Here is a 10,486-nt window from a genome sequence, read left to right on the forward strand (position 1 = left end):
ATAAGCTTTGGTGATTAATCTTTTTTTGAAGGATTTTATAGTATATGAGGGCAGAACCTGCTCTTCTTTTTTTTAAGGTCTGGTGAGGTGCCACCAATACCAATTAGCACATCTGCTATAAACATACCCTCCAATCACATCAGAGGACATTTTTACTGGCATCTAAACATAACAGCTTGAGGGGACAGCTACAACAGCACATCTTCTCCTGAGATGCATTAACCATGTAAACACAAAGCAATAGCCTTTTGATTTAAATCAGTCATGCATGTTAGTGGTAGCAGCATTATACTGGTTTGTACCACGTAACCTCTGACAACTGAGGTACAGAAATGGCAGAAATTGACATGATAATGACATAAGCATGAGTATTGTATGATGCTAAAATTGGTTTTCTAACATTTGGATTGTATACTATTCTACTGCTCTGACAAAGTATTGTCATGGCTCTACAGTAACTTAGATTTCAGGCTTTTAAGTAAACACGAAACAGTGTTTTCTTTGAGGGTTTGTATGTGCACCTACAAAGCTATGTCTCTGCTGGATGAAACCACACCCTGCTGCCTCCTGACAGAAAGATGGGGGGTTGGTGGGAGAGTCCTCCAGCTTCCTAACACACACACACACACACACACACATACACATACACACACACACACACACACAAAGAGGAACTGGGTGAAGTCATCACTGAGGTGTGAAAGGAGGATTCAGCTGAACATGCGTCTCTCCCCACCTCACTCACCCATTTCATTATTATTGCGAGGAGAGCGTGTGAGAAGATTGAACTGAATATAAGATGACACATGTGGAAAACTGGGATTTTTGCAAGACAAAGGGTTAGGGAAAGGTGGTCTGTTTAAGTTCCAGGTTAAAGTGGACAAGAGACACAAGTCTACTTTCCACAGAGGAAATAAATGGTTGCACAAGAATGCTGACATTTACTGTTATAGCAGAGAGGAAGTTCTCGGAGTTAAGTGGGAAACTAAAGGAAAATATAATCATGGAATTTACAGAAAGACAGGAAAATGTCAGGGTGTAAAATAATGGTGCTTTTTTATTTAGGAAGTATAATCATGTTAGATGATCCAGGTCTAACTGAATGCATCATATTGCATGAGCTTAGTAGTAGCTTCAGCTTTTATCATGAATGTACAATATTTCCTTCTCAAATAGATTACACTTAAAGTATGATGTCAAATATAAAGTGCCAGATTCTCAAAATGTTACAAAAGTATAACTATAGCTTAATTAAATGTCTGCAGTCTCTCTTACACAGTTCAATCCTCCAGTACCAGCGGACTGCTGCATGTAATCACTCACTTTTATTTCAAATCAATGTCAGCACTGGTGAGCTGCCATGAAACATTACAGCAACTAGAAGAGATTGCTTTGTCTGTCTTTATTATCTTTCATTATTTCATCATTTCAAAATAAAAGCACTTCAACAACAGTTCAGTGAAGTGATTCTCTCGTACAAATACAAACGCAAACATCACTGTTTCCTTCGCAGTGATGCAGGAGCAGCACAGCAGGAGCAGCACAGCAGGCTCTTTGAAAATCATTATATGAAGGGATCGCCTATAGATCTTAAATCAATGACCTTAAGCCTGACACATCTACCAGGTAAGAGAGAAGGTGAATACAACAAAAGCTGTGTCAGCCACATGTAAAGCTGCTGATCCTCTTCTGTGTACCACATACATTGACATTGGCATTCAGAGGATGACACCACAGAGCGTGCTATCATGCGTGTATCCTCACATCCTAATTAGCAGCATTACAATAAGACTGCACAGAATGACCATGCCCTGAGTTGCTGATGTTAACATGTGTGTCTCCTATACACCCACAAACCAACCAACCAACCAACCAACCAACCAATCAACCCCACCCAACCCCCATCTCTCCTCCATACAGAGCAATGCCACTGCAATGTTATACAACGCCCTGCTGCTTCTGCTGTGAACCCTTCTTTTGTCCCACCTCTTACTATGGACCTCAGCCATCCTGCATGTTTTTAAACCTGCTGCTGAGTTGTTGATGTTTTTTTATATGATCTTTTATTATCTCTGTATAATGCACACATACACACATATATATACACACATATATATAGTATATATTCATCCACTTATTCAAGTCACAGCTCCTGCTGCACTGATTGAAAAATAAAATGCAATGTTATTAATTTAATTTTCTTCTGACAGTTGCCTGGAGATGAGAACAGATGATGTGCTGACCAGAAAGATGCACAGTCAGCAGTATATAAGTGCGTCTGTTAGAAGAAATAATAATAATAATACTCATATGTCCTGTACACACACATTGACAATACAAAAACATGAAAACAATAAAATTAAAGTGTGACAATAAAATAAATAATAGTGTCATCCCGGCGATGTGTGCCTAGCCTCTCATCCAAGTCTTTGTCAGGCAGTTGATATTTATGTTTTAATTGCTGAAAGGACATAAAAATCTTATCTATATAACAAGATTCAAAGAGAATGACACCCTTTTTAAGCAAAGACTGAAAATATCTGTTCTGGTATAAGATGGGGATGAGCCTTATCCCCCCACAAGGGAGGCTTCAGAGACAGAAAAACATCTCACCCAAACATCTTGTGTATTTTGAGCCAAGTTTAGAGTGAGTCACTTATCAAAGGTTTAGAAGTGATAGCCTTGATTGACTTTCCATCCCATTTATATAGAAAATCAAACAGAGTGATCAACCCTCTCTTGGCGTAACCTAGGTCAAGTTTATCTAAAGAGAGCATTGGGGATTTACCTTGCCAGATAAACTGTCTGGTCAGCTTTTTTAGTGAAGATTATAATACAGAGGGAACAGGCAATACACAAAATTTTAGGCAAGACGTTCATTCATTTTTCTGACATTAATTCCACCTATCAAGGTCAAAAGAAGGTTCATCTACTTATTTGAGTCGTTCTAACATTACAACCTTGAGCAAAGCACTGAAACAGTGAGTAAACATGTCTCCTCCACGGCTCGAAAAATAAAATGAAATGTCATTAAGTTGTGATTTTCTACTGACAGTTTCCTGGAGATGAAAACAGATGATGTGCTGACCAGAAAGATGCACAGTCAGCAGTATATGAGCGTGTCTCTGACAGGGGGTTCAGAGCGTTCGGAGACGGAAGACGGTGTGTTATTCTGTATGGGCAGAAATCCAGCCTCAGCAGAATGCAAAGTGAATCCTGCTGATACTTGTATGTACTTTCTGTCTCTCTTGTTTCGATTCTCTCCGCTACAAGTTGTCTATACATTACACACATTTGATTGATCGAGTAGTCATACAAATACAAGTATTGGTATTTCAAATAAAGGGGGAGATGGTTCAATTGTTTCAGAATAATCAGATATGTTAAATAAGTTACATAACATTATTATCTTGACTGAGCTGACAGAATAAATAAAATAAATAAATAAAATCACTGCTTTCGGCTGCTTAATTATATAAAACATTTTTTCAGATTTTATCATTCTTGTATGATAGTGAACTAAATATATATGGGTGTGGACTGTTCATTGGAAAGAAAATAAGACATACATAAAGGTGTCAATGTGAATGTGTGATAGGAATTATTTTTTATTTGCTGTTTTTTTTTTATAAACGAAACAAATAATCGATTGCTCAAGGAAACATTGAGGAGATTAATCGATAATGAAAATAATCTCTGTTTTTCTTTATGGCACCAGCAGTACATTGTCCAAGCAGGTCATCAGGTGTGGACGCTCCAGGCTGGACAGGATTGTGTGGGACCAAAGTGCCACCACCTGGTACAAAATGGTAAATATCTAATAAGAAATAAAATGTGCAACCCAGTTTAAAGTGCACACACAAAGTTATGTATAAATAAAACTCTGCTCTGCTCTTTCGTTTTATTCACATAAAAATAATACTGCTCATTTACTGCTCAGATTCATACAGTTTACCTGAGCCTGAAAAGAATTGTAAAACGTGCAATAGTTATAAATAAATATAAAAACTGTTTATTTGAGGTCTATTAGGACAGACTCCAGCCTGATGATCATAATGAGTTATTAATTTAGATTTAATCTTTTTTAATCAGTTTCTATTGTTATCGCGGGAGGCGGGACCTCGTGCACGCAGCACGGCGTGACGATTTCCGGTCGACGTTTCTAAACCTAGCGCATGCGCAATTCATTTCGAAAATGGCGGCCGTACAAGGTGGTATGGTGGACTCGTACGAAGAGAAAGACATAAAAACAGAGCCACCAAACGACGGCGGCGGGAATAATAATGCAAACGACGGCAGACTTCTCTCTCCGTCCCCCGGCTCCAGTGCTTCTTCGGCTGGGAGTAATAAAAGTGTGGCGGGAGCCCCGGAGGACCAGCAGACGCTGCTGGCAGTACTACAGTTCCTCAGGAAGAACAAACTCACTGAGTCCGTCGAGATATTGCGCCGTGAAGCGGGATTACCGGAGGACTCACTGGACCTGAAGGGGGGAGACTCATCCGGTGCAGGCTCGGGTGGTGCTGCGGGCGGTGTGGACCTGGAAAGCGGGGATGCGAGCGCTCTTCTCAGCAGGGTGACCGTCTCATCCTCCGCTGCAGCTCAGGCGCCAACCAAAGGTACAAACACTGTACTGCTGTTCACATGTTTCCTCATAGTGAAGTTTTTCCTCCATGGATAACTATTACAGAGTTACTACTATTATACTCTGACCAGAAACGTGAACCATAAACTGACATATGTTGATCTCCAGTCAAGCTTTTACATTACATTGTACAGATGTTTCTGGTCATTGAGTGTACAGTTTCTCATGTTTTCACTCATTTTCCTTTGATTTTCAGGATGTCCATAAAGTGTTATGAAGCTAAGCAATACAATTAATAAACTTAACATTTTTATTAACAGTTTTATAAGTGAGTACCAGTATGCAGTACTGTAGAAATTGTGCGTTTTAGACTAGTTCGTCATAACTATGTCATAGTTTGTAGCTTTTCCCAGCTGTCTATCACATCGCACATACTCTTCATCCACAGTCGCCATTAAGTTGCCTTAGTTTAGATCATATTATATCAAGTTATGTTAAAAAATATAGTTTTATTCTTTACCACAAGAACTGTTAAACAAATCTTTAAAAATATAAAAAATAAGACAGTATTGTTGTTAAAGATTGTAACATGGCTATTACAGTTAGATTGCGCATCTCACTTCTCATCTCCATCAATAGCTCCTGGTGAAGATCAGCCAGACGTCAACGTGGTGCTGTCAGCATACAGCCAGCAGGGAGACCCGGCTTTATACGGGGTTTACTACAGCGGCCTGAAGAAGTTCATAGAATCTGTTTTGGACTGTCACCGAGCAGAGCTGTCCCAGGTCTTCTACCCACTGTTTGTGCACATGTATCTGGAGCTGGTGTACAACAATCACGAGAATGAGGCCAAGGTGTTCTTTGAAAAGTGAGTTTCCATTCACGTATTGTTTGTCCTTCCAGCTATAAACAGCTTACTTGACTTTGTTCTTAGAAAAACTCTGCACACTTGTATAACCCGACCTCTTTCGTTTCCCCCCTGACCTCAGGTTCAGTGGGGATCAAGAGTGCTACTACGAGGATGACTTGCGTATTTTGTCCAGCCTGACCAAGAAGGAGCACATGAGAGGCAATGAGACCCTCCTGGACTTCCGCACCAGCAAGTTTGTGCTGCGTATCTCACGTGACTCTTACCAGCTGCTCAAGAGGCACCTGCAGGAGCGTCAGAACAACCAGATCTGGAATATCATCCAGGAGCACCTCTACATTGACATCTTTGATGGCATGCCACGCAGCAAGAGCCAGATTGACGCCATGTCTGGCAGCTTGGCTGGAGAGGCCAAGCGAGAGGCCAATAAGGCTAAGGTTGGATTTATGATTTCTACGCTCACACAAACAATATATGATGGGATCCTTTTAAAACAAATGTGTTCAATTCAAATAAATAACACGTTGTTGTGTTATTATCATTCATTTAGGTTTACTATGGACTGCTGAAGGAACCAGAAATTGAGCTTCCTCTCGATGATGAGGACGAGGAGGCTGAGAACGAGGAGGGGAAACCCAAGAAGAAGAAACCCAAGAAGGACAGCATGGGCTCCAAGAGCAAGAAGCAGGACCCGAATGCACCTTCACAGACGAGGTAGATACACCAGTATAAAACTCTGACTTATCCACACACAGCACAAGACAAGTACAAGTTAATGGTTATTATGCTTTCCAAAACTCGCAGGCCTCTACATGCTTCAGTGTTAAAAAGAGACTGACATAATTTCTTTACTTGCAAGCTGAAACTGTTTGTTGACGTTGTTTCTTGTTGTTCAGGATACCTCTTCCTGAACTAAAAGATTCAGACAAATTGGACAAGATCATGTACATGAAGGAGGCCACCAAGCGGATCCGCCTGGGACCAGATAACCTCCCCTCCATCTGCTTCTACTCTTTTCTCAATGCTTACCAGGTAATAACTCATAACCACAGCGACTCACTGTGACAAAGTCAGAGTTGTAAAGAGTAGACAGTAGATTGTGATCTACAGGAGTTTTTAATTATTATCCTGCAGGGTCTGACTGCAGTGGACTTCACAGATGACTCCAGCCTGATTGCGGGAGGCTTTGCTGACTCCACGGTACGGGTGTGGAGCGTCACGCCGAAAAAGCTCCGCAAGGTCAAGTCTGCAGCAGGTACGGTGTACAACAGTTACCGCTGACAACCTCCTTTGATGGTATTTTGAATTTCTCTAACATGAATCACTTTTCTCTCTCAAGACTTGAATCTGATTGACAAAGAGTCAGACGATGTGCTGGAGAGGATCATGGATGAGAAGACGGCCAGCGAGTCAAAGATCCTCTATGGGCACAGTGGACCAGTGTATGGCATCAGCTTCAGTCCTGACAGGTATAAATCATTTCAACGTTCATTTTTCGCATTTTACATTATAAAGTCAAGCTAAGCATGTTTTTAATGAAATATTAACTATAATTATTTGGGAAAATAGAAATTGTTGACGTGCATCTAAATATAAGTTTGGTAATTCTTGTTGACCTTCTCGTTTTGTCTTTTAGAAACTATTTGTTGTCAAGTTCTGAAGATGGTACAATCAGGCTGTGGAGTCTCCAAACATTTACCTGTCTAGTGGGCTACAAAGGGCATAACTACCCAGTGTGGGACACCCAGTTTTCTCCCCATGGGTACTATTTTATCTCTGGAGGACATGACAGAGTTGCTCGGTAAGAAACTGCAGAATTCAACCGATTAGTCGTTCTACATTCTGCTGTAACATCGAGGTTGATACAAAGCAAGTGTGTCTACAGACGGCTCTCATTGGTCCATGTTGTGCTTTCTCCAACAAGTCTGTGGGCAACAGATCACTACCAGCCTCTGCGAATGTTTTCCGGTCACCTAGCTGATGTCACTTGCACCCGCTTCCACCCCAACTCCAATTACGTCGCCACAGGGTCGTCTGATCGCACCATCCGCCTCTGGGATGTCCTGACTGGAAACTGCGTCCGCATCTTCACCGGTCACAAGGTCAGACAAGTCACCAAGAGCAGCGTTAGGGGGCGGTCGGTAGCGTAGTGGCCGCCCCGTGTGGCTTTAGTCCTCGCTGCAGCTGGCCCCATTTCGAATCCCGCATCGGACGGCCATTTACTGCGTGTCACTCCTCCTCTTTCTTCCCCCTGCTTCCTGTCTATCTTCAGCTGTATTATCGTTAAAGGCATAAAAGGCCAAAAAAAAAAAATCTTAAGAGCAGCGTTAGCATTAAGCAGAAAATCAGTTTCATGGGGTTGTGCATGAGTTATTACACCTTGTCAGTAGGGTTGTATTCTGTTCTCTAAAGTAATGAAAATGAAGCATTTACACACTCAAACTAGGCCACTGTTAGCCCACACCAATACCAGGGTGAAGCAAATAAAACTACATTAACATAAAAACAAAGTCACATCTATAGCCAAGTTTACTTTTAGTTAGTTTTTAAAGATGCTATCGACTCGCATAATTGACCTCTGCAGAGATATTTACTATCTTTTGATTTAATCTTCAAGGGTCCCATCCATGCGCTGGCTTTCTCTCCCAATGGGAAGTTCTTGGCTTCAGGAGCCACTGATGGCAGAGTTCTTCTGTGGGACATCGGCCATGGACTTATGATTGGAGAACTTAAAGGCCACACAGACAGCATCTACTCCCTCAAGTTCAGCAGAGATGGAGAGATCCTCGCCTCCGGTGGGTCACAATTTGTACATCACTTGAATGTCTGTTAACTGAATTAATCTGTTGAATCGAATTAGAGAATGATGAAGTTACTGAAGACCATACCGAATACCAGACCGCACCCCTCCAGTCTCTCTATTGATTTCAATGTGTTCATTCAGATGTGAGTGGTTTCTGTAATCAAACATAAAGTGACAATGTTTCTTATTTTCTCCAGGCTCCATGGACAACACGGTGCGTCTGTGGGATTCTTTGAAAGCATTTGATGATTTAGAGACTGATGATTTCACAGCAGCTACAGGGCACATCCATCTACAAGATAACTCGCAGGAGCTTCTGCTAGGCACCTACATGTCGAAATCCACGCCCGTCGTACACCTTCACTTCACCCGCAGGAACCTGCTACTGGCCGCTGGGTCCTACAATCCATGAGACTTTATTAAATTATGAGAAAATTATCTATAGAGACTTGAAATGAAGCAAACTTGTGGTCCCTAAGCTCAGCAAGTAACTAAATAGGTTTTGGGTGCAGCGGGAATACAACAAAACTGTATTAGCAGATCATCTTTGGTGCGAATGAAGATGAAAACAAACACCTCCTGTTCTGATTGTTGCAGATATCCACATGCCTGAGAAAGTGCCATTGCTGATTGAGGACTGTTTTTTTTGTTTTGTGTTTTTTTTTTTTTAAATCACTGCCATGAGTACAGCTTTGTTCAACATGTGGCTCATTTTCCTGTATAATAGCCTTTTATACTGGTCTACACTGTAAATAAAACAAACATTTTCTATATTTTGGGGCATGTTCTTTATTGTTAACATAGGGAAACCAAACAATTATATTTTATTACAAGCATGTCCAGCTGCTTCCTCCACTCCAGTTGTCAAACGACGGTCAGAATGGACACCTGTAAGGACACAACAAGGGGCTTTTAGATAAATGAACGGAGCGATCATTTGCAAAAAAAAAAATACACGTGAGATTCAAACGATGACTTACATGATCACTTTGCTGTGACGGCAGCCTGTTTCTTGGGTTTCAATTTGAAGAAAAGGACGATGCCTACTATGCTGGCATATGTGGCCAAAACACACTACAAGGAGAACAAAAAGAAAGAAAAAGCACAATGAGAAACTCCCTGAATCTCTACGAATATAGAAATTCAGTTAAGCTTACAGTCAAGTTACACAAACTTACATTCCTCCTTCCTGTGATTGTGTACGCATTGAAGTACTTGGCGATCCCAGTGAACTGGTGTTGGGTTCCGGCGTCGTGTCCTCCCATGGTGGATTGTTAATGGTCCTTTCACAAGAAGAATAAAAGGTGATCGAGCGATTAACAATATAGTTTTAATAAACATGGGTTCAGGTTAAGTCATTTATCATCCTTGATAGATACTTGAATGTGTTTTGCTTTGGGACTGTTGGTTGGGCAAACCATGACACTGAAGACCTTGGGATAGTGGTGGATGACGTCATGATTTGCCACATCAAAACATTACTAGCAGGTTGATGGGGGACAATAATAATTTAGATACTAAGAGAAGCTTAGGGTTGGTACTGGTCAGATAAACTGTACTGTCAACTCTTGACAGGACTGAGTGGGACAAACTCGATCACGTCTAGCTCTTCTTTGTTTGAGTACTTTATTCCGGGTCGCCAAACACATAAATTACAATGTTTGGCGCTTATAAAGTGGCAACTGAAGCTTCCTGCACCGACTGTATAAGAGTGTCTGAGCTTCACATGCTAACACTGCTAGCTGGGAGCAAACTTCAGCTTTAGCGTTGCTGCAGTATTAAATTATTTACTGGCAGGTTAACCCGCTTAAATCTGAACAGCATTACGGCTAATGGATGCACTAACAGCAGACATTTCATTCAGACTGACTTCCATCGGTCATAGCTGCGGAGCTCGTTAGATAGCACACTCTGTGCTAGGTTAGCCTGCTGGCTAATTTAACTCTCGGACCGTCTGCTACACAGCTCAATGTCACACAGACGTCTTAACGATAGCATGGCTGCAAGCCTGCGTTATTAAAACCAAAGTGAAAAGCTGAAATAGTTTCTAAATGTGTTATGACTTACCTCTAACACACACGACCCCTGCGCACACAGAGTAAGACAGGTGCCCTTCAGCAGAGGCCGCAATGCTAAATTCACAAGGAAATCCCGCCTACTCGCAGCAGTGTGCTCTCATTGGTCCAAAGCAGTGTCACTCAAAGTGTGAGTCTAAAACAGCCACTGAATGGCT

At 41.5% G+C, this 10,486-nt stretch overlaps 2 protein-coding genes across 2 annotated transcripts; one reads left to right on the forward strand and one right to left on the reverse strand.

The window, feature by feature from the left end:
• The first annotated feature begins 4,170 nt into the window (after nt 1–4,170).
• On the forward strand, nt 4,171–9,142 carry taf5 (TAF5 RNA polymerase II, TATA box binding protein (TBP)-associated factor). The gene is made up of 11 exons (XM_010734201.3): nt 4,171–4,616; nt 5,222–5,450; nt 5,572–5,887; nt 6,001–6,164; nt 6,347–6,482; nt 6,585–6,705; nt 6,790–6,919; nt 7,087–7,251; nt 7,375–7,552; nt 8,068–8,245; nt 8,451–9,142. The coding sequence occupies exons 1-11, from the start codon at nt 4,196–4,198 to the stop codon at nt 8,663–8,665; spliced, it is 2,253 nt and encodes a 750-aa protein (XP_010732503.1). The 5' UTR covers nt 4,171–4,195; the 3' UTR covers nt 8,666–9,142.
• Nucleotides 9,025–10,450, reverse strand: atp5md (ATP synthase membrane subunit k). Its single transcript, XM_010734200.3, has 4 exons — nt 10,321–10,450; nt 9,432–9,536; nt 9,234–9,327; nt 9,025–9,141 (listed from the first exon to the last, which is right to left on the reverse strand). The coding sequence occupies exons 2-3, from the start codon at nt 9,516–9,518 to the stop codon at nt 9,238–9,240; spliced, it is 177 nt and encodes a 58-aa protein (XP_010732502.1). The 5' UTR covers nt 9,519–9,536; nt 10,321–10,450; the 3' UTR covers nt 9,025–9,141; nt 9,234–9,237.
• Between the last annotated feature and the right edge of the window lie 36 nt (nt 10,451–10,486).

The sequence above is a fragment of the Larimichthys crocea genome, chromosome X (genome assembly GCF_000972845.2).
Source record: "Larimichthys crocea isolate SSNF chromosome X, L_crocea_2.0, whole genome shotgun sequence".
Lineage (NCBI taxonomy): Eukaryota > Metazoa > Chordata > Actinopteri > Sciaenidae > Larimichthys > Larimichthys crocea.